This window comes from Erinaceus europaeus, chromosome 2 (genome assembly GCF_950295315.1).
Source record: "Erinaceus europaeus chromosome 2, mEriEur2.1, whole genome shotgun sequence".
In the NCBI taxonomy this organism is placed as follows: domain Eukaryota; kingdom Metazoa; phylum Chordata; class Mammalia; order Eulipotyphla; family Erinaceidae; genus Erinaceus; species Erinaceus europaeus.
Window position 1 is genome coordinate 190,568,600 of NC_080163.1, and position 22,924 is coordinate 190,591,523.

A 22,924-nucleotide genomic window follows, 5' to 3' on the forward strand; every position below is an offset into this window, starting at 1 on the left:
TGGGTGCCATTCTGAGCTGAAAAGGCTGATGGTGGTTCTTTGCCATAGGCAGACGGAGGGCTAGCAGTTATGTGGGCACCTAGCTCTGGGTTAGAAGGGGCGGCAGGTTAGGAGTCTTAGGTGGGGCAACAGGAACCCTGGGGCTTGAGTCACCGGTGGGCGGAAGTAACCCCGGCTTAGCTTCGCTCTCGCTCTGCGCAGGCGCGGCCCAAACCGCCGGAGAAGCTACAGTTGGGGGCGGGGGCTTACAGCCTCGCTCTGCGCTTGCGCCGAAGGGGCGTGGCGATCGCACCTGCGCGAGTTGAGGGAAGGAGGAGGGGCGTGATGACGCAGGCGTAATAATAGAGAAGGTGCCAGAAAGATCCAAAACAAGTGGCTGCGGCCGTCTCCCGGGGAGTTCTTTGACGCTGGGAACTGGTGAGGATCCGGAGGGGTCTTAGGGAGGCCAGTGGCGGGTGGGCGGGGGTGAGGGTGCCTGTTGGGTTCGGACGGCAGCCCGGGTGGCGGGCGCAGGGCAGAGGGTCACTCGGGCGGCCCCGCCGGGGTGGAGCCGCGGGGCCCGCCCGCCCCGCGCCGCCCCCAGTCCAAGGGTCGTTTGCAGGGCTCCCCGGCGGTGCGTCCCTGGGCTTGTAGGGGGGACAGGATCCCATGTTGGGGTGGGAATGTACCACCTGGGGAGGGGCGCGCGGCCGGCTTGGGCGTCGGGGGTAGTGGCCCCGGGCGATACCACTTCCTCCCGGGCGCGGGGGGTACCGGGAGGGCTCGGAGCCCCGGGACGGGCTCCCCTAACAAACCCCCCCCTCCTGTCTGGACCCCAGGCCCAGCTGCTGCGGCCGCCCCACCTCCGCCCCGCCCCCGGGCATGGCGCTGTCAGCGCCCACCAAGACTCCGGGCCCGAGCTGGGAGGAGGACGAATGCCTGGACTTCTACGGGATGCTGTCGCTGCACCGCATGTTCGAGGTGGTGGGCGGGCAGCTGAGCGAGTGTGAACTGGAGCTGCTGGCCTTCCTGCTGGACGAGGCCCCCGGGGCGGCCGGCGGTCTGACCCGCGCCCGCAGCGGCCTGGAGCTGCTGCTGGAGCTGGAGCGCCGCGGGCAGTGCGACGAGAGCAACCTGCGGCTGCTGGGCCAGCTCCTGCGCGTGCTCGCGCGCCACGACCTGCTGCCCCACCTGGCGCGCAGGCGCCGCCGCCCAGGTGAGGTGGGGACCGAGCCTCCCGCCCCCGGGGCTAGAGGTGTGGCTCCCCACTGCCCTGCAACCCTGGGGCACTTGACAGACAGCTCGTGGTGTCCCATCTCACCGCCCCCTCCTCTCAGGGTCTCAGAGAGGGTGGAGACTTGGCTTCAGGAGGAGTTTGGCCACTGTTTTTATGGAAGGCTTATTTCTTGCCTGGGCACAGCATTAAGCTCTTTGTGTAAACTGTCACCTTATATCCCTTCAGTAACCCCATGAGGGAATGTTATTGTCTCCAGTGTACAGGGAGGACTACAGGTTCAGAGAAGTTAAGGAACTAACCCTCCTAGAAGAGCCGAGTTGTAGCGCAAGGACCTGCATAAGGATCCCAGTTTGAGCCCCCGGCCCCCATCCTGCAGGGGAGTCACTTCACAGGCGGTGAAGCAGGTCTGCAGGTGTCTATCTTTCTCTCTCCGTCTTTGTCTTCCCCTCCTCTCTCCATTTATCTCTGTCCTATCCAACAGTGACAACATCAATAACAACAATAACTACAACATTAAAACAACAAGGGCAACAAAGGGAATAAATAAGTAAATATTGGAAAAAAAAAGAGCCGAGTCGTGTGTGCTAGGCTCTGGTGGATTGTAGCGTAGCATTGGAAAGCAGGATGGAGCTGCAAGAGTTTTGGCTCAGCCTTAAATAGAATTTCCACCCTGGAGGTGGCACAGTGGGTAAGTCATTGGGCTTGGAAGCATGAGGTCATAAATTACATCATTGGCATTACTTGTGCCAGAGCAATGCTGTGGTTATCGCTCTGCCCTCTCTGTCTCTCTTTTTCTTTTTTTGCCTCCAGGGTTATTGCTATGGCTTGGTGTCTGCACTACGAATCCAAAAATGACCTCCATTTTTCCCATTTTGTTGCCCTTGTTATATTTGTTACTGTTATTGTTGTTATACTGTTGTTGGATAGAACAGAGAGAAATGGAGAGAAGAGGGGAAGACAGGGGAAGAGAAAGAGAGACACCTGCAGATCTGTTTCTCCACTTAGGAAGTGACCCCTGCAGGTGGGGAGCCAAATGAGGGAGCTCCAACTGGGATCCTTACATTGGCCCTCACGCTTTACACCATGTGCTGTGCTACCGCCCAGCTCCCCCTCTTTTTTCATTAAAGTAGATGTATATTAAAAAAAAATACTGAGAGTTGGCCGGTAGCACAGTGGGTTAAGTGCAGGTGGCGCAAAGCACAAGGACCTGCATAAGGATCCCGGTTCGAGCCCCCGGCTCCCCACCTGCAGGGGAGTCGCTTCACAGGCGGTGAAGCAGGTCTGCAGGTGCCTATCTTTCTCTCTTCCTCTCTGTCTTCCCCATCTCTCTCCATTTCTCTCTGTCCTGTCTAACAACGGTGACATCAATAACAAGAGTAATAACTACAACAACAATGAAAAACAGCAAGGGCAACAAAAGGGAAAATAAAAGAAAAAAAATGTTAGAATTAACTTTTTTTTTTTTCCTGGCACAGCTATCAGAGCTGCTTTCTTTCTGCCTAGATTCCTTCCCTCTTGCCTCAGAGAGAAGCTATGGAAGCTCAGGAAGTGCCTTCTCACCTAAACATGAAATGCTGGGTTGAGCCTTTTGTCTCTTGTTTTGCATTTCTTCTCACCTAGAATGGATCATCTGACCCAAGAGATACTCTCGGGTTATCGCTCAGGTTCAGTGCCTGCACTATGAATCCACTACTCCTGAGGCCATTGTCCCCATTTTTTGTTGCCCTTGTTATTGTGTGTTCAGGAGACATTTCTTATTTTAAAGTTTTGTATATTAATGAGAGAGAGGGAGAAAATATGAATGCCTGGGAGTCGGGTGATAGCGCAGCGGGTTAAGTGCATGTGGCGTGAAGTGCAAGGACCAGCGTAAGGATCCCAGCTCGAGCCCCCAGCTACCTGTAAGGGAGTCGATTCATAGGCAGTGAAGCAGGTCTGCAGGTGTCTATCCCCCCCCCACCCCCCGTCTTCCCCTCTTCTCTCTATTTTTCTCTGTTCTATCCAACAATGATGACAATCATAACTACAACAATGAAACAAGGGCAACAAAAGGGTAAAAATAAAGTCTTTAAAAAATTCTAAAAAAAAAATAAAGAAAATATGAATCCCTGTGGCATGTGTTGCTGGGGGTTAAACTTTGGGACTCCATGTGTGAGAGTCCAACACCCTATCCACTTTGCAGAGGAGACGTTTTCTGTCAGCTCAGGCAGACACTAATGTATACCCTTACAGAGAAGTATTTTGTTACTTTAAATTGTAGATGGTATATAAACTTCTGTCATTTTTTCTTTTTAGCTTAAATACCTCTGCCCCAAACTACATTTGAGGAAGGGCGCCAACAATTAGCATCCTGCCTTTGCATGCCTTTCTTGCTGCTGAAATACAACACCAATTATAAAATCAAAGTCATTTCCTTTTCCCCATGCAATGATGGTATATTTTATTTGACAGTTTTGGCAAAAGTTTCTGTTTCGTGAAGCTTCCATTTAGTGTGGGAATTAAACAGTGAAAGAGGTGAACAAGTAACTCATTTTCACAAGTGATTTTCAAAGACCGAAAGTAATGGGATAGTGAGGGTGACTAGAGTAACCAGTTAAGACCTATCTGAGATGGTGACAAGTGAACTGAGGTCACACTGTCATCCTTAGTAGATCTCAGAGGAGAAAATTCCAGGCAGAGCAGAAGGCAGGCTTTTGAGCCTGGAAGCAGGAATGACTTTGGCATCATGAGAGGCCAGCATGGCAGGAGCCAAGGGAACTGAAACAAGGGCAGAAGGGTATGTGAGAAACTACATCACATGGATTTACAGATAACAGCTAAAAAATGTCAGGTAGGTGGTCTGGACGGTGGTTCAGGGGGTAAAGCATTGGACTCTCAAGCATGAGGTCCTGAGTTCAGTCTCCAGCAGCACATGTACTAAAGTGATGTCTGGTTCTTTCTCTCTTCCTAGCTTTCTCATTAATAAATAAAATAAAAAAATTAAATAATAAAAAACTGTCAGGTAGGATTTAAATTCCAGTGTTCAGTCCTTGAGTAGGAAGAAGTACTGGAGGACAGTAGACCTGAGAAAGGGAGGAGGGAGGTAGGGAGGTTTCAGGTGTACATTTGAATTGTTAAGCACTTGGCTGACTGACTAGAGGTGCAGTGGTTCATTTAGGGAGGTTGCTTATGAGCTACCTCTGCTCACAGTAAAGCCCCGGAATTTAGATAACCAGCAGAGAACACAAGAGCTGGCAGTTTGTTTTTTTTGGAAAGTACTTCTGGAAGTCAGGTCCTGGAAGGAAAGATGTGGGAAGCCTACAGAGAGGCCTGCTTACTTCTCTGACCACAGGGACAGAGACTGCTTGGCAATTGATAGGGGCCAGCATTGCAGGGATCTTGGCCATGACTCAGCTTCCAGAATAACTGATAATTGGAGCTACAGCAGACGTGGGTTGGGAGGCCCCAGGAGGTGATGAGTTCTCTATCTTGGGAGTCACTGAGTAATCACCAGGCAGTAGGTATTTGAAAGGGAGTGGGTCTATCCTGTGATTCCTGTGGGGCAGATACTGCTGAACCCGGAAGGGACTGGAGGCTGAGTACTTCTTTTCGTTCTCTTTTCCCCAGTGTCACCAGAACGCTACACCTGTGGTACCTCCAACTCTTCTTCAAAGAGGGCAGAGGAAAGCTGCAGTCACCGTCGCCAGTCAAGCAGTTCCTCAAATGCTCAGCAGGGTCAGTGGGAGACAGGTGAGACTAGCTGGGTATGTGAGGGCAGTGTCCCTCTTTTCCTTCTGAATCCTGATGAGCCAGTCCCAACCTGGTACAGTCAGGAAAAGATCCAAGCGATCATTCTTTCTCATTTTGTTGTGTGTGTGTGTGTGTGTGTGTGTCACTTAAATGACATTACACTATGGGTATTCATTGATTGCATAGGAGAGAGAGTTTCACATGAGGCAGAGGATGAGAGAGAAACCAGAGCATCACTGGTACATGTGGTCCCAGCGATTGAACCAAGAACCTCAGGCATGAAAGTCCAATGCCCCAACAGTTGTGCTATTTCCCCAGCCACTGGGTATTAGTGTGTGTGTGTGTGTGTGTGTGTGTGTGTATTAATTTATTTAATTTTCCCTACCAGAATACTGCTTAGCTCTGGCTTATGGTGGTGCTGGAGATTGAACCTAGGACCTAGGACTTTTTACTTGTTATGCCAGTTAATTTATTCAATCTCCCCCTTTAGAAAAACATAATTTTTTTTATAGGACAGAGAGAAATGGAGAGAGATGGGGAAGAGAGAGGGGGAGAGAAAGATAGACACCTGCACACTTGCTTCACCGCCTGTGAAGCGACCCCTCTGCAGGTGGGGAGCCGGGGGCTCGAACCAGGATCCTTAGCCGATCCCTGCGCTTTGTGCCACGTGTGCTTAACCCGCTGCGCTACCGCCCAACTCCCTCAAACATAATTTTTAGGAAGTTTTATTGATTTGGGGAAAAGAGACACGCCGAGAGTGAGAACACCACAGCGTTTTTATGGCACATGTAATGCCGAGGATTGAAATCAAGACTTAATGCTTCGGAGTCCAATGCTTTATCAACTGTGCCATCTCCCAGGCTGCCTAAACATAATTTTAAACATACATAGAAGTTGAGAGTTTGTTTTGTAAAATGAAGTGCTCAAATTTTCCACTTATATTTAATAATTTTTAATATTTTGCAACTTGTACTTTTAATTGTGTATTTATGTAATTCTGTTTTTTTAGTGGAACTCTGTGAAGTAAAACACTCTTTTGAAGCCTTTAGAATAGTTTACCCCTAAATCAGGAAACAAATCAGCAAGCTAGCTCCCCTGGGCAGTGGACCTGCTCTGTCATGTGCATGAGCCAGGTTGCACGGGAGGCAACATCAGTGCTATGTGCCTTTCCCTCACTTTGTTTCTGGCTCTGTGTGATAAAAGTTGGTTCAGAGCAGTGAAAAAAAAGAGTATACACAGTTGACAGCTGTGCACTCCACTGTTATGTCTCCTCCACCTTTTAGGATGGAACTGGAACTCTGCCTCTGTCCCTATACCTTTCTTCTATTCATGGTATCGACATACTGACCTTCCCAGGCTGGTTGTTTTGTAGAAGGTCTCAATTGTTTCTGGAGTATGTGATTATTTACTAATGGTACCCTTTAACTTGGCTTTCTGTTACCTGCATTTTTAATTTTATTTGTGTATTATTTATTGGATAGAGACAGGTTTCAGGGGTGGGAGAGATAGGGAAAGAGAGAGACATCTGGAGCACTGCTTCACTACTCATGAAGTTTCCCCCTGCTGGTGGGGGCTGGGGGTGTGAACCTGGATCCTTACACATGGTAGCATGTGCTCTCAGCCGGACATATCACTGCCCAGCCCCTTGTTCCTTGTATTTCCTGTGAGGTGGGACTTGGGTCTGGAGACTTGGTTAGATTCACCATACATGTTTGGCAGGAATGTGCCTTGGTTGGTGTCATTCACGTTAGAGAACATTAGGAGGTATGAGATGTAAGCTTGTGAGTAGGCAGTTCTGGTCACTTGGTTAAGGGAGTAGTTACTGTGTTTGCCTATTATAGAGGGATTTTCTCCTAATCCCCCACCATTATTGTCAGTAAACATTCTATGAGCTGACACCTTGGCACAGTCTGTTCCATCAGCATCTCATCCATTGGTGATTTCTGTGAGAACCTGTTGCTATTGTCATGATTTTTAAAAAAAAAAAAATTATTTATAAAAAGGAAACAGGGAATCGGACGGTAGCGTAGTGAGTTAAGCGCACATGGCACAAAGTGCAAGGATCGGCTAAGGATCCCGGTTCGAGATCCCGGCTCCCCACCTACAGGGGCGTCCCTTCACAGGTGGTGAAGCAGGTCTATAGGTGTCTATCTTTCTCAACCCCCTCTGTCTTCACCTTTCCTCTCTCCATTTCTCTCTGTCCTATCCAACAATGACATCAATAACCAAAAAAAAAAAAGGAAACACTTGGCAAAAACTATAGGATAAGAGGGGTACAACTCCACACAATTCCCACCACCAGAAATCCATATCCTATCTCCTCCCGTGATACCTTTCCTATTTTTTTTTAAATTCTTTAAAAATTTATTTTCCCTTTTTGTTGTCTTTTTTTTTAATTGTTGTAATTATTATTATTGTTGTTATGATGTTGTCGTTGTTTGGACAGAGAGAAATGGAGAGAGGAGGGGAAGACAGAGTGGGAGTGAAAGATATCTGCTGACCTGCTTCACTGCCTGTGAAGCGACTCTCCTGTAGGTGGGGAGCTGGGGGGCTCGAACCGGGATTCTTAAGCCTTACGCCGGTGCTCTTAACCCACTGCGCTACCACCGGACTCCCACTTTCCTATTCTTTATCACTCTGGGAGTATGGACCCAGGGTCATTGTGGGATGCAGAAGGAGGGAGGTCTGGCTTCTGTAATTGCTTCCCTGCTGAGTGTCATGATGTCATGATTTTTTATGCCAAGTGATGACTTTATAATTACTGGGCTGTTGGAAAAGTCATGACATACTTTTCTGTTTCGATGCAGAGGTGAGCCATGACTTTTCCAACTTCTTCTTGGAGGAGTATACGTATTTTTCCCCCTCTTGGGTGGGGGAGATGCCATTATAAATTCATGCCTTTCAGTTTATTTACCCTGTGATAGTCATCCTTCCTGAGGTTCAGATTGACTCACTCATGAGTCTTTCTGATGTGCCTCCATCATCCTCTGAGTTTATCCTGCTCTGTGACGCTGTACGACGGCATAGGCTCACTGTGCTTGCCCTCCCTCAGCCCTGGAGGAGTCTGGTTAATCTTTGAAAAGCAGTGGCATTTAGGAACCAAGCTCTGGTGGCTGAGTGTGAGCTTTCTAGGCTTCAAAAATTAATTAGCCACTGCTTTCAAACAAGTTGATATTAGTACTTTCTTTCTTTCTTTTTTTTTAAAGAATTTATTCATTTATTCATGAGAGAGATAGGAGAAGAGAAAGAACCAGATAGCACTCTGGTGTATGTGCTGCCAGGGATCGAACTCTTGACCTCATGGTTGAGAATCCAATGCCTTATCCACTGCGCCACCTCCCGGACCACAGATATCAGTACTTTCAATGCCAAACTAATACAAGGAAAATTTTTCTCTCATACTGAAAAATCATGATTTAAAAAAAAATTATTTATTTATAAAATAGAAACACTGACAAGACTATAGGGTAAGAGGGGTACAATTCCCACCACCAGAGCTCTGTATCCCATTCCCTCCCCTGATAGCTTTCCTATTCTTTTTTTAAATCTTTTTATTTTAATTTTTATTTATTTATTTATTTAAACCAGAGCACTTTTTAGCTCTGGCTTACAGTGGTGCGAGGGATTGAACCTGGGACTCTGGAGCCTCAGGCATGAAAGTCTGTTTGCATAACCATTATACTGTCTACCCTCCGCCCAGCTTTCCTATTCTTTAACCCTGTGGGAGTTTGGACCCAGGGTCACCATGGGGTGTAGAAAGTGGAAGGTCTGGCTTCTGTAATTGCTTCTTTTTTTTTTTTTTTATTTGTATTTTTATGTGTTCATTATTGCATAGAGATAGAAAGAAATTGAGAGGGGAGATGGAAATAGGGAGAGAGACAGAGAGACACCCGCAGCCCTGTGTCACCATTTGTGAAACTTTCCTTCTGCAGGTGGGGACCAGGGGCTTGTGCACTGTAATGTGTGCACTTAACCAGGTGTGCCACTGCCTGGCCCCCTCAAAATCATGATTTTTAATAACATTGGAGATGTGTGTCTACTTGCTTTATTTTGCAACTACAATAAAATAGCTACAAAATCCCTAGCTGATTGCTTCTGATTATATCTAGTGATTGAAATATGGTTTGTGATTTCTTTCTCTGCTGCAAGTATGTTCCACTGAGAATTTAGTCAGAATGTTCTTCTAAGTTACCTGGAATAAATTTTTTTCTAGTATTTTTGTCATTATACATATAGTTAAGTTATTCTCTCTTTTTTTTTTTTTAGTTTCATGGTTATTTTTTCTTTTAATTTTCTTTAAACATAAAACAGCTATATAACTCAAGTCAAAGCTTTTAAAGTATATAAAACAAAATGTCATTAGAAGTACATTTGGGGCCAGGTGATGGTGCATCCTGTAGAGTACACGTTACACTGTGCCAGACCCTGGCTCACGCCCTTGTTCCCTGTCTGCAGGTAGGAAGCTTAATGAGTAGTGAAACAGGGTTGCAGGTATCTCTCTTTTTTTCTCCATACCTTCCCCTTCCCTCTCCATTTCACTCTGTCTCTATCAGAAATAAAGAAAAGGGAACGAACTAGCCCCTGGGAGCAGTGGAATCAGCATGCAGGCACCAGGCCCCAGTATTAGCCCTGGTGGCAATTTAAAAAAAAAGTAGACTTTATACTGTTTTTTCCTTTCAGGCTAGTAAGTAATTACTCAATTCATTCTTAATTTTCCCCTGTAGTGTTTTATCTTGTAAAAATAGCAGATGTATTGTTTTCTGCCACTTTCCTTAAGCAAAGTATAACTATGGACTTAATTTTGCATTTTGCCTCATTTGATGAACACTGTATTTGGGAAATTATTCTCTATCATTTTGCCAGACATTTGTTATTTTCAAGTTTTCAGGCTATAAACAGTTGGTCATTAGTTATAAGTAATGCCCTATAGTTATAAACTAGACAGTGCTCCTGTCAGTGGCTGTTGCCATGCTGTGTCCTGGCTTAGGGCTTTTTCTAGGGTTGCCTGGGGCTGCTGTGTGGTGGGGTGTGCTCATTTGCGCTGTTCGATGATGCTAGATCACACCCCCATCTTATGAACAGGCAGCAAAGTGGCTCACCTAGTTTCATGGTATAGAGAGACCTGTTCTGAGCTCTTTCCTTTGCACCTACTTTGGTACTCCCGTCTGCCATTCTGGTGCTGAGTACACCCCATCTTTCTGTCCCTAGGCTCCCCACCCACTAAACGGCAGCGGCGGAGTCGGGGCCGACCTAGTGGTGGTGCCAGGCGGCGGCGGAGAGGGGAGCAGGAACCAGCCAGACCCTCCTCAGAAGGCAAAGTGACCTGTGGTGAGTGACTGTGGATCTTGGGGAGTGCTGAACAGTGGTGCCTGTGGCAGACTCCAGAGTCTCTGGGATATTTGTCTGGGCACGGGCACACCTAGCCGAGGGGCATGGCTCTTAACCATTAATTTAGCACAGCAGGTTCCTTGTCCTCTTAGTGTCATCCTGCCTATAGTCAAAGGATCACTTAATATGTCACCTTCTCTAGGAAGCCTTCCCCAACAACTTGTCCTTAGTTTCATTCATTTCTTTTCTTTTTTCTTTTTAAAGATTTTATTTATTTACTGATGAGAAAGATAGGAGGAGAGAGAGCAAGAACCAGATATCACTCTGGTACTTGTGCTGCCGGGGATCAAACTCAAGACTTCAGGCTTGAGAGTCCAACACTTTATCCATTGGCCACTTTCCGGATCAGCGCAGTTTCATTTCTTTATTTAGCAAACATCTGTAGTGGTTTACTTACTCAACAGTTTGGTCTTCTGCAGTGGTAGGATAATGCAGGGTAACAAGCAAAGACCTTGGGGCAAGCTGATCGTCTTGTTTAAGCCTTGGTACTTAAAAAAGCTGTCTGATTTCAGGCAGACCTCTCAGTGCCTCAGTTCTCATAGCTCTACAATGAGATTGTTGAGAGGAAAAAAAAAAAAAAAGAGAGAGAACTCATGTAGTACACTTGGAACAGTGTCTGGCCTGGGCCCATTGTTAGGGAGTGGTTGGCTCTTTTGCTTCTGTACAGTATGCAAGGGGTAGGAACAGTAAGAGGGGCATCTGCTCTTGTCGAGGTGTCCATCTAATGGGGTGGTGGACAGGAACACTGAAGCTCACAGTAGATAGTAAGTGTCATGATCGGAGGGTGGGGAGCAGGTGCAGGAACTTGACGAGAAAGACCTGTTTGAGAGCTTGGACTTCATTCCATCAGGTGCTGTCAAAGAAGTGTAGCAGGGAAGTGAGGGAAATTTGATATCCTGTTGTTTTTTTTTAATATTTATTTATTTCCTTTTGTTGGTCTTGTTTTATTGTTGTAGTTATTGTTGTTATTGATGTTGTCATTGTTGGATAGGACAGAGAGAAATGAACACAGAGAGGGAGAGAGAAAGATAGACACTTGCAGACCTGCTTCACTGCTTGTGAAGTGACTCTCCTGCAGGTAGGGAGGCGGAGGAGGCTCAAATGGGATCCTTGGGCTTTGCGCCACCCCGCTGTGCAAACCTACTCGTTCTTAAAGGAACTCTGACCCCTGTTTAGAAAATCAGTTGGGGACAGGTGGTAGCACACTGGTTGAGTGCACATGTTACAATATGCAAGGACCAGGTTTAAGCCCCTAGCCTCCACCTGTAGGGGGAAAGCTGTACAAGTGGTGAGGCATGCCTGCTGGTGTCTTTCTGTCTCTGTCCCTCTCTATTTCCCCCTGCCTTCTCGATTTCTGGCTGCTTCTATCTAATAAATAAAGATAATTAAAAAAATTAAAAAAAGAAAAAAAAATCAGTTAAGGCGACCAGGCAGTGGCCCACTGGGTTAAGCACACCTAGTATGAAGTGCAAGGATTCTGGTTAGAGTCATCAGCTCCCTACCTGCAGGGGGATCCCTTCACAAGGGTGAAGCAGGTCTGCAGGTGTCTCTCTCTCTCCCTCTCTACCTTCCCCATCTCTTTCAATTTCTCTGTTCTATCCAATAAAATGGAAAAAATGGCTGCCAGGAGCAGTAGATTCGTTGTCACTGAGCCTCAGTGATAATGCTGGAGGCAAAAAAAAAAAAATCAGTTAGTAGATGAGTTATGACTTGTAAAATGCTTGCGGCATCTCTAGGTACTCATCAATAGTATATGCGCTGTTAGGTGTGTGTTGAGTAAATTAAATGGGTAAAGACTGCACAGCCCATCAAGGACGGCAGAGGTCTGGCCCCCGGGGAGTCACATTGGAGTGGATGAGAAGGGGTTAACTAAAGAAACATTTTAGACCAACTGGCCATGCAGATGGGTCGATGGGTGGGGGTGCTCTGCTGTGGAGGCTTATGCTCAGATTCTGCCTTGACAAATCAGGAGGACACAGACGGGGGCGGGTGCACCTCTAGGTCTGTCTCACACACCCTGTACCCCTCTGGCTACCCCCTCTGAATTGGGCAAGCAGGGTTGGGGCGGGGGGATATGGGAGGGATTAGTTGCTTAAGGTGGGGGTGGGGCAAGGGGCGGTTCTTCCCACCTTTTGAAAATCTTTCTCCAGGGGCAGGGTACACCCACATCTGCTTCCTCAGGGCCATGGGTGCCCCTTCTCCACACGTAAGGCTTCTGATTCCTGTGCTGGGTGCTGTCAGGAGGAACAGACTCACAGACCCTTGGGCTTGAGGGGTGGCTGTGTGCTATGACTCTTCCCCAAGTCAGGGGTAATTACTGGAGCCACCAGGCTGACTGGGCAGCCTCCCCAAGGAGCAGGCTGGGTAGGGGCAGAGGAGGGTCTCATTTCTAGGGAGACTTCAGGTCTCTTCCTGAGGGCAGGGCCTTGGCACAGAGGTTGTTAGGAGTGTGGGGTGTGGCTGGCCTTGTTGGGGGGGATGGTAACAGGTTTGACTGCTGACTCACCAAGCTGGGTGGGACTGGAGTGAAGCTCTCCCAGAAGGGCCCTGTTTTCCCCCTCTGAAAGTAGGAATGGCTTATTTTGAATGCAGTCTAACCCAGGGCCAGAAGGATACCCCCCCCCCCCACCTGATTAAATGTCTTCTATTCAGCCTTTCTTTCAGTGACATGAGGTCTGGGGGCTCAAACCTGGTTCATGTGTGTGCAAAGAAGGTGCCCTCCCTGGTGAGGACTTTGCAGTTTTTTGAATGATGGAAAGCAATTGGAGGATTTGAACAATATAACATGTGCTTACCCCCCCTACCCCCCAGCCCCAGCATTTTCTATAGAAACGGATTTACTGGTGTAATGAACCCTGGCTTCTACCCACAGCTTCATGCCCACTCAAGGCTGATCTCATATCATTAGCTATCTTGTTTCAGAGGCATTTTCTGGGGTCTTCTTATTTCCTCTGTGGGTTTTCTTTTCATTGTCATCAGGGTCACTGCTAGAGGTTGGTGTCTACATGACAAATCCACGGCTCCTGGTGGCCTTTTTTTTTTTTTTCTTTCCCTTTGATAGTACAGAGACATGAGAGAAGGTGAGATAAAAAGACACCTGCAGGGGCAGGCAGAGGCATACCTGGTTAAGTGTACACTTTACAGTGACAAGGACTTGGGTTCAAGCTCTTGGTGTCCACCTGTAGGAGTGAAGCTTCACTAATGGTGAAGCTTGGCTATAGATGTCTCTCGTGTCTTTCCTCTGTCTTCCTTTCCCCCTCTCAATTTTTTCTTAGTCTCTATCCAATAATAAGTAAATAAATAAGATTTTTTTTTTTTTTTTAAAAGAGAGAGACCTACCACACTGGTTCACCACATGTGAAATTTCCACCTTGCAGGTGGGGACCAGGTGATTGAACCCATATCCTTGTGCATAGTAATATTTGCGCTCAACTGGGTGCACCATTGCACAACCCATACCTCTATACATTTCTTATTAATATTTTATTTATCTATCCTTGTGCTTGGTATCATGTGTATATTCAGCTGGGTGTACCACTGCTTGGCCCCTATCTCTAGATTTTTTTTTTTTTTTTTTAAGAATTGGTAGTTGGGTGTGGAGAGTCTTGATCAGCTTCTGCTTTGATGAAGTTTTCTTTCTTTCTTCCTTCCTTTCTTTTTGCTTTTGTTGTCCTTGTTGTTTTAGCATTGTTGTGGTTATTGATGTTGTTATTGTTGGATATAACAGAGAGAAGTGGAGAGAAGAGGGGAAGACACGGGGGGAGAGAAAGATAGACACCTGCAGACCTCCTCCACCGCCTGTGAAACGACTCCCCTGCAGGTGGGGAGCCGGGGGCTCGAACCGGGATCCTTACGCCGGTCCTTGCGCTTCGTGCCACGTGCGCTTAACCCGCTGCGCTACCGCCCGACTTCCGTTTGATGAAGTTTTCAAGCTCACCTTCTAGGTGCTATTGTATTCTTTCAGTCAATAAGCAGACACTATTTTTTTTAAAAAAAGATTTTCTGTGTATGCATATTTATTAGAGACAGAGGAATCGATAGGGAATGGGAAGATACACACACCTTCTCCTCCTCTCCCTCTCTCTCTCTGGACTGCTTTAATGTCTGTGAAGCTTCCTCCCTCCAGGGGGGATTGGGGGTCTTGAACTTGGGCCCTTGCTCACTGTAATATGTGGTTCTATCAAGCACGCCAAACCCAGCCCTAGCAGGCACTTTCTCTGACTTAGCCACTTTTCTTTGCTTCAGGCAGTTTAATAGAACTTTTGACCAGAGGCTGGAGCTAGGGTAAGATCTTTTCACTACAGAGAAAAGGTGGTGATGGTCTAGGTGTGATAGCAGAGGGAAGGGGTCTTTTGAAAGCTTTGGAACCTGTTGGATGTCTCTCTCTTTGTCATCTGCCTCTAGAGATCAGAGCCTGTTTATCCCCAGCAGATCTCACTAGGGTTTTCCAACAGGGAATTCCCAGTGGGGATTCATCTCTTGACACCCAGCCACACACAGCACAGTGTTGCTCACTTGGCTCAGGAACTGTTCCTAGTACTTCCAGTGGTTTCTCATCAGGAAGCCCTTCCCATTCCACGATACCCCATTCTGCCCCAAAAGAGACCAATGGGGTGTGGAGTTGGGGGACAAGAGGGTTATTGGCCCCTTGTGTGCAGGAAACACCAGAATTCGTCCTCCCCCCCTTTCCTTCTTTCCTTCCTTCCTTCCTTCCATCCTTTCTTTCTTTCCTTCCTTCTTTCTTTCTCCTTTCCTTCTTTCCTTCCTTTCTAATTTTTACTAGATAGGACAGAGAGAAATTGAGAGAGGATGGGGAGATAGAGGGAGAGAAAGACACCTGAAGACCTGCTTCACCATTCGTGAAGCTTTTTCCCTACAGTGGGGAATGGGGCTTAAACTCAGATCCTTGCTCTCCATCGTTCATCTTTAGGGAGGCACAGCCCCATTCCCTGTCTTGGGTAGGGAGTGTTTCCCTACAGCTGCCCCAGGGCTCAGAGAAGGTGATCAGCTAGGCCCCAGCCCAGGGCTGTCACACATGGACCAATCTATCCTCTCTCCCTGTCCCATCTTGTGCCAGCCATCTCAGCCACCCCCCACTGCTGCCCTGACTCTGTTGCTGACACCCTGCTGCTTTCACAGAGTGGCCTGAGTCATCTGACTCAGTGTGGTTAGAGGCCATGTCCTTCCTCCTGTATGTGGTCCCTGCCAGGCACTGACCTTAGTTCTTTTATTTGTTTTATTATTTATTAGATAGAGACATTGAGACATCAATAGTGGAATGCTAGGTAGTGAGAGACACTTGGAGCCTGGAGCCCTGCTTCACTACTTGTGAGGCTTTCCCCCAGCACATGGGGACCAGAGGCTTAAACTGAATTCCTTGTGCATGGTAGTGCATGCACTTAACCAAGTGCACCACCACCTGGCCCCCTGAGCTCAGTTCTTCTCCTGCATGCAATCTTGTAATCTTCACAGTTGTCCCCATGAGGGTGGTGCCAGGTACGTGGAAAGGTGTGGTCACATAGGAGGCCCCAGAGTCGCTGCTCTGGCTCCACCTCTCCAGTTTTCCCCTGGTGCCTTCCTCCTCCCCTGTGAACACCCTAAGTTCATTTCCTGCCTCTGGACTCAGAGGTGCAGTCCTCTCTTCTGGGAATGCCGCTGTCCCAGCTCCCTGTCTCAGTCTACTTGTCATTTGCATTTATTTCCAGTCTACTTGTCATTTGCATTTATTTCCAATGTCACTTCTTGGAGAGGTCCTCTCTTATCATTGCCATCTAGGTTACAGTTTGCACTCCATGAGTTTCTTTCCTGGTCTTAGAGATGTTTTTCTAATTATAGGTTGATATGTGTGGTTGTGTGAGGCAGCAAACAGGATTGGACACTTAAGGACTCAGGCCCTGGAGTCAGGCCCCATGGTTGGAATTCCAGCTCTACCACTTCCTCAGCTTTGTGGCCTTGGGTGGGTGATTCAGCCTCTGTGCCTCAATTCCCCAATCTACAAAAAAAGGATAATAGCACCTCAGAAGGTTGCAGGAATCGACCAACAGGGTCAGTAGATGTGTAGTGTGTCCTGGCTTGCAGTGTGGACTACACAGGTGTTATTTGTTGTTATTAACTGTCTCAGTGAGAAGTAAAGGAGACGTGATTGTACTGCATCTAGTTCAGAGCTGGAGCGGGGGCTCATCCTACATTCTCCTCTTCTTCCCAGTGTGCCTTCTGCCCTCTCCCTCTGTGTTAGCTTCCTGTGCTCCAAACGAGAGGTGGGCCTGTGACCTGGGGCAGGTCTTTCTTTGCTATAACGAGGATAAAAGGACTCCCAGGAGTCTGTGGACCACAATTTTACACACTTCTTAAATAGGAGTTTTGTGGTTCCCAGTCCCACTTGTACACATATCATCTTGGTGACCCACTTGCAGTGAGGCACACATGCCATCCTCACTCAGTAGATGTCAGTCTGAGGAGTGAAAGGATGAATGGGACACGGATCTGCTCTGACTCTGTGTGCTTCCCACTTGCCTTTGTCAGGAGTGGGCTCTGGCTACAGCTTGTGTCACAGGTCTGTTAGCAACCTGTGTGGAAGCAGTAATTATCCCCCTAGGGGGTACAAGGAGTCTCGGGAACTGGGCCTTGGTGGGCAGTGGGAGCATTCTGGAAAGGAGAGAGGGACAGGCCCTTTTTTATGAGTAAGGCTCAAACTGGGAACACTTCTCTGTGATGAAGGACCGGATGAGAAGATGGAGTGAGATTGAAGGAGACAAGGGAGGGGATTATCTCAGAAATTTAGGCCAGAGAGGACCCGATTGGGCCAGTGACCATAGGCGTAGGAGGTGGGTGTTGAAATCAGAGTTCCGGTTTCTGGGTAGTGTCTGTGTCATAGGCCCTGGGTCAAGTGCTTCACCTGCTGCCTCATTTAATCCTTGTAACACCACCATGCAGCAGGGACCTCTTATTTGTGTTTTTCAGGTGGGGAAACTGAGGCTCAGAGAGTTGCCCAAGGCCTCATGGCTGGACAGTGGTAGAGCTGGGACTCTCCCCAAGGTCTGTTGGACTCCATCACTTGGCTCTGTGCCTCTGCCACTGAGCAGTCTTGTGTGGCCTTGGACAGCTGCTGCTCTTCTCTGTTTCCTGCTCCTGGCCCACGCTGATTAAGGGCATGGTCATCTGATACTCAGGACCCAAGGATGTGGGCCCAATGTCTTACCAGGTTCTTAGGATAGAGGGATCTGGTCTGATTGCCCAGAGATGTTCTGGGGACTGAGGCCAAGCAGAGTTTGCTGGACCTCAGGTAGAGAAGGAGAAGGATGCAGAAAGAGGAAGGGGTTGGAGCGGGAGGAGGAAGTGGTAAATGGCAAGAAATCATCTTGGGCAGCAGAGACCTGCAGCTTGAACTTTGTGCTCTGCTACTAAGATGCTCTATGAAAGGTGAAGAGTCTGGAATCTGCCACTTCCCCTCCCTGAGCTCCAGTTTCCTTACCTGTTAGATCGGCTGCATGTAGCTCCTGCCTCATAGGACTGTTCCTGCTGAGGGAAGTGTTGGGCACAGGGGCCATGAGTAGTTGCCATTCTTGGAGCTTTGGGGAGTCACGGGGGGGGGGTGGTGGGATACTGTGCCCAGTGCTAGCCAGATTCTCTGTAATCACTGTTCCTCTTTAATCCTCTTAATAGCAGGGATTGTCCTCTGGTTTAGGACCCAGAGAAATTGTACTTGAACCAGTGTACATAGTGCCTGAAGTCTCCTGGGTTGGGAGAGTCTTGTTACTATTGCCTGAAGCTGCTCTCTGGGGCCTGGGAGGCCTCTGCTGAACACTGCCACTGCCCAGCACTAACCTTGGGAAATTCCCTTCATTTTTTTTTGCTTTGTGCCCCCAGAGTTATCACTGGGACTCATTGCCTGCACTACGAATCCACTGCCCCTTGAGGCCATTTTTCCCATTTTGTTGCAATTGCTATTGTTGGATAGGACAGAGAGAAATTGAGAGAAGAAGAGAAGACAGCACCTGCAGACCTGCTTCACTGCTTGTGAAGTGACCCCCCCCTGCAGGTGGGGAGCCAGGGGCTCAAACCTGGATCCTTATGCTAGTCCTTGCGCTTCGTGCCATGTGCACTTAACCTGCTGCGCTACCGCCCGGCCCCCATTCCTTTTACTTCTCTCTGCCTCATTTCCTCATCCGTACATTAGGGGCAACAGCAGGGCCTGCCTCACAGGGCTGCCTGTGGGGAACGTGAGTCTAGCGTGTAGAGCCATCCCTGTGGTAATTGGTCTGTTGTTACTGCTGCTTGTGCTGGGTCCTCAGGACAGCCTCACACTCTGTGCACAAGGAGGTTCTGTGAATGGTGCCATTTCACAGGTGGGGAGTCAGTGACCCCATGTGGAGGTGATACTTTATAATAGAGGTAACCTCAGAAGTTCTATGTCCTGTCTCTTGTGCAGAGCTGCCACCTCATGTGAGCGGATGTGGGCAGGATTGTGACAAACTCAACTCACATTGACTTTAAGCAACAAGAGAATTGATTGTCGCTTAAATCCAGATGCTCAGGGCTTATGTGAAGTTAGGGTTCATTGTCCTTGACCCCGTAAAGGCTTCATTCTCTCTCCTCTTGGTTGGCCATGTGCCCTCTGCAGCCAGGAACTCCTGGCTCACTTCCCAGCAGCCTGTGTAGGAACAAGCACTTGTCAGTTCTTGGGGCTGGTGGGGAGGGTGACATTCTGTGAATCTCAGTGTTTGAAGGTGGGAGACAAGTGAGGCTGGTTGCATAAAAAAGTTCATGCACTGCTTTTCCTAGTATATATTGAGCATCTACTGTGTGCCATGGGGCTGTACAAGTGGACAAAGCAGACAAAAGCTCCAGCTGGGGGTGTAGTGTGTTCTTTGCATGTCTGAGATCCTGAGATCCTGGGTTTGATCCCTGCCTTCCAGAAAAAGAAAAAAAGAAAAAACCTGTTAACCCCCCCCCCCCCCCGTTTTGGGGAGTCAGGTGGTAGCGCAATGGGTTAAGCGCACATGGTGCAAAGCTCAAGGATTGGTGTTAAGGATCCTGGTTTGAGCCCCTGGCTCCCTGCCTGCAGGGGAGTCACTTCACAGGCGGTGAAACAGGTCTGTAGGTTTCTGTCTTTATTATTATTAAAAATTTAAAAAAATATTTATTTCCTTTTGTTGCCCTTGTTTTCTTTATTGTTATAGTTATTGATGTCATCATTGTTGGATAGGACAGAGGGAAATGGAGAGAGGAGGGGAAGACAGAGAGGGGGAGAGAAAGATAGACACCTGCAGACCTGCTTCACCGCCTGTGAAGTGAACCCCCTGCAGGTGGGGAGCTGGGGGCTCGAACCAGGATCCTTATGCTGGTCCATGCGCTTTGCGCCACCTGCGCTTAATCCACTGTGCTACTGCCAGACTCGCGGTTTCTATCTTTCTCTCCTCTCTGTCTTCCCCATCTCTCCATTTCTTTCTGTTCTAACAATGACAACATCAATAATAATTACTACAACAGCAATAAAAAACAAGGGCAACAAAAAGGGAAAAAAAAACCCGTTTTGGAGTTCACATGGTGGGGAGATAGGTCACAAGCTTTGCAGTGAAGGAAGGCATGGGGTAGGTGATTGATTGTGCCTTGGACACAGGTGGGACACACGCCAGGGGTCAGGAATCCATGTACAGGGGCATTTGGTGAGAGTGGTGATGCCTCTCTCCCTGTGGGCATGGGGACCAATGTTGGGGGCCAGACTTGGGCTGTGTGTGTGTATAAAACTTTAAACAGGGTGTTCAGGATAGGCCTTAATGGGAAGGTGGTATTTGGGCAAAAACATGAAGACAGAGTGAGTGCTGTGGAGATGGGGTGGGGGTGGGGGCAGCTGGGTGGTGGCACACCTGTTTGAGTATACATGTTATATTGAGCAAGGACCTGGGTTCGAGCTCCTGGTCTCCACCTGCAGGGGCAAAGCTTTACAAACGGTGAAGCAGTGCTGCTGGTATGTCTCTGTCTCTCTCTTGCTATCTCTCCCTTTCCTCTCAATTTCAGGCTATTTCTGTTCAGTAAATAAAGATAATTATTTTTATTATTTTTTAAAGATTTTATTTATTTATTAATGAGTAACATAGGAGGAGAAAGAACCAGGCATCGCCCTGGTACATGTGCTGCCGGGGATCGAACTCAGAACCTCATGCTTGAGAGTCCAATGCTTTATCCACTGTACCACCTCCTGGACCACAGTAGTTAATTTTTTTTTTTTTTAATTTTCTCTTTTGTTGCCCTTGCTTTTTTTTTTTTTTTTTTTTGTTATTGATGTAGTTGTTGTTGGACAGGACAGAGAGAAATGGAGAGAGGAGGGGAAGACAGAGGGGGAGGGGAAGACAGATACCTGCAGACCTGCTTCACTGCCTGTGAAGCGACTCCCCTGCAGGTGGGGAGCCAGGGCTCGAACCAGGATCCTTATGCCGGTCCTTGTGCTTTGTGCTATGTATGCTTAACCCACTGCGCTACTGCCCAAGTCCCAAGATAATAGTTTTTAAAGAGAGAAAGATGGGATAGAGCATGCTCAGCTGGAGGAGTAGCAGGGCTGGGCAGAACCTGCTTGGGATGGATGTAGGGGAGCAGCTAGGAGGCAAGGCTGGAGTGGGGCATGCTAGGGAGGCAGGGGAAGTCTCCAGGTCAGGAGGTTAGCACCGAGAGAAGCTGAGTGAGGGTTAGCACTAGGCTTGGGTGTAGCTACTAAATAGGGAAGGATGTGGGGCAGTGGTAGAAGCCTGTGGAAGAGGGCCAGAGTGGGGGTGATGGGAAGGGGTGGCAGTTCTCTTAGTCCCCATCACTGTGTCAGTTGTTGGCCCCTCCTTGACTAGTCTTTTCTCTTCTCCACAGATATCCGGCTCAGGGTGCGAGCAGAGTACTGCGAGCATGGGCCTGCTTTGGAGCAGGGTGTGGCATCTCGGCGTCCCCAGGCACTGGCCAGGCAGCTGGATGTGTTTGGGCAGGCCACTGCGGTGCTGCGCTCCAGGGACTTGGGCTCCGTTGTCTGTGACATCAAATTCTCAGAGCTTTCCTATCTGGATGCCTTCTGGGGTGACTACCTGAGTGGCGCCCTGCTGCAGGCCCTGCGGGGCGTGTTCCTGACTGAGGCGCTGCGTGAGGCAGTGGGCCGGGAGGCTGTGCGCCTGCTGGTCAGTGTGGACGAGGCTGACTATGAGGCCGGCCGCCGTCGCCTGTTGCTGATGGAAGAGGAAGGGGGCCGGCGCCCCAGCGAGGCCTCCTGATCCTGGATTTGGCTGGATTGACCTGACCTCCCAGCCTCAGGGCTCACTTCTCCCCTAGAGGAGAAGACCATCTTTGTCCCTGGAGGACTGGCTGCAGCTCTGAAGACAGTGCCAGCCAGGCCCCCTGAGCCCCACCCACAGGATGTGGGTGCTGAGGCCCAAACCACTTCCAGCTGAGTTTCCTTCCCAACCTCCCCCAACCCCACCCTAGGTGTGTTCCCTCAGCTTCAGGAGGCTGGGGGCTCAAGCAGGCAGATTCCCCAAGGAAGGGGGGAGGTGTCACCATATGCACCAAAGGCCCCCTGCACACGGCGTCCTGACGCTGGCTCTGTGTGTGCACACACCAACCTCTTTTGAGCCCTACCCCACGTTGGCCTGCTTCACATACTTCTTTGGCCTAAGGGCTTCTCTCTCAGGATCTCTGATTTTATAACCCCCACCCTGGGCTTTCAGCTGCACCCATGGGCACTGGAGCCCAGCTGCACAGGGGGCCTGCTCACCTCACCCACACATCTCTACAGCTGGCCAGGCCTGGCCCAGCTTCCACAAGCAGGCCTGGCTTTCAACCATCTTCTGCTTCCCAGAGCTGGACACAAACTTGCACATGGACCCGTACCTGGAGTGTTGCCGCTGTGCAGCAGCAGCAGCAGCAGTAGACCAGGCTTGCTGTCGCCTGTGGAGCCATGACCAGAAACTTACGGCCTTCTCAAGGGAAGGCACAAAGGCTTGGGTGCAGATGGGAAAGACCTCTCACAAATGACACCAATAAAGCTGCCTTGAAAGGGGCATCGGTGGGCACTAAGGCTCTCTGGGACTCTTTCTTTATGGGCTAGAGGGACCCAGCACCAACCCGAGTTCCTGACTTGTCAGTATTACAGAGTGGGCAAGGTCTTAGATTGTAGTTGCCAGCTGCCCTCCTTTCTGAGCCTGTTTCCTCATCTATCAGGAAATACAGCTGTGGAGCGACAAACTCTCCCAACCCCACTGAACACATGCTTTGCTCCTATATGTTGTTGGAGTACCTTTGTTAAAACAGAGGTTAAAACAAAAGTTAAAACTAACTGAGGTGAGCCAGCTGTCCTCAGGTTTGACAGCTCAGAGATGGAAGCCAATGACAGCCAGGGTTTTCTGGTGCCACTCTGGTGATCCAACCCCTCACCTCTTCCGGACATTCACCCTTTCATCTGGAGTTTCTGTTCCTTTTTTTCAGGCCACTCCCTGCTGCTCAGTGGCTGCAGCTGAAGAGGGGGGTGGCCTCCCCTTTTCCTATCCCTTGTTGAAGGGCTTAGGAATTCATGTTTCTTACACAGTACCCTGAGTTTTCCTTCCAGAGGAGGAGGAGCTGGGC

The 22,924-nt window shown here is 48.7% G+C and overlaps 1 protein-coding gene across 2 annotated transcripts; it reads left to right on the forward strand.

Moving 5' to 3' along the window:
• The first annotated feature begins 271 nt into the window (after positions 1-271).
• On the forward strand, positions 272-22,374 carry DEDD2 (death effector domain containing 2). 2 transcript variants are annotated; one of them, XM_007532923.3, is made up of 5 exons: positions 272-417; positions 819-1,195; positions 4,820-4,942; positions 10,151-10,270; positions 21,185-22,374. In XM_007532923.3, exons 2-5 carry the CDS (start codon positions 862-864, stop codon positions 21,574-21,576), a joined length of 969 nt encoding a protein of 322 aa, XP_007532985.1. In that variant the 5' UTR covers positions 272-417; positions 819-861; the 3' UTR covers positions 21,577-22,374. The 2 variants fall into 2 exon arrangements, with proteins under 2 accessions (XP_007532985.1, XP_060042051.1); XM_060186068.1 differs by lacking the exon at positions 4,820-4,942.
• Positions 22,375-22,924: the final 550 nt, after the last annotated feature.

Bases quoted from the DNA above. Each gene is read 5' to 3' on its own strand.
- DEDD2 (XM_007532923.3), top strand. From the start codon at position 862: ATGGCGCTGTCAGCGCCCACCAAGACTCCGGGCCCGAGCTGGGAGGAG. The intron at 1,196-4,819 runs GTGAGGTGGGGA...TCTTTTCCCCAG, and splicing joins GCGCAGGCGCCGCCGCCCAG to TGTCACCAGAACGCTACACC. The intron at 10,271-21,184 runs GTGAGTGACTGT...TCTTCTCCACAG, and splicing joins AGAAGGCAAAGTGACCTGTG to ATATCCGGCTCAGGGTGCGA.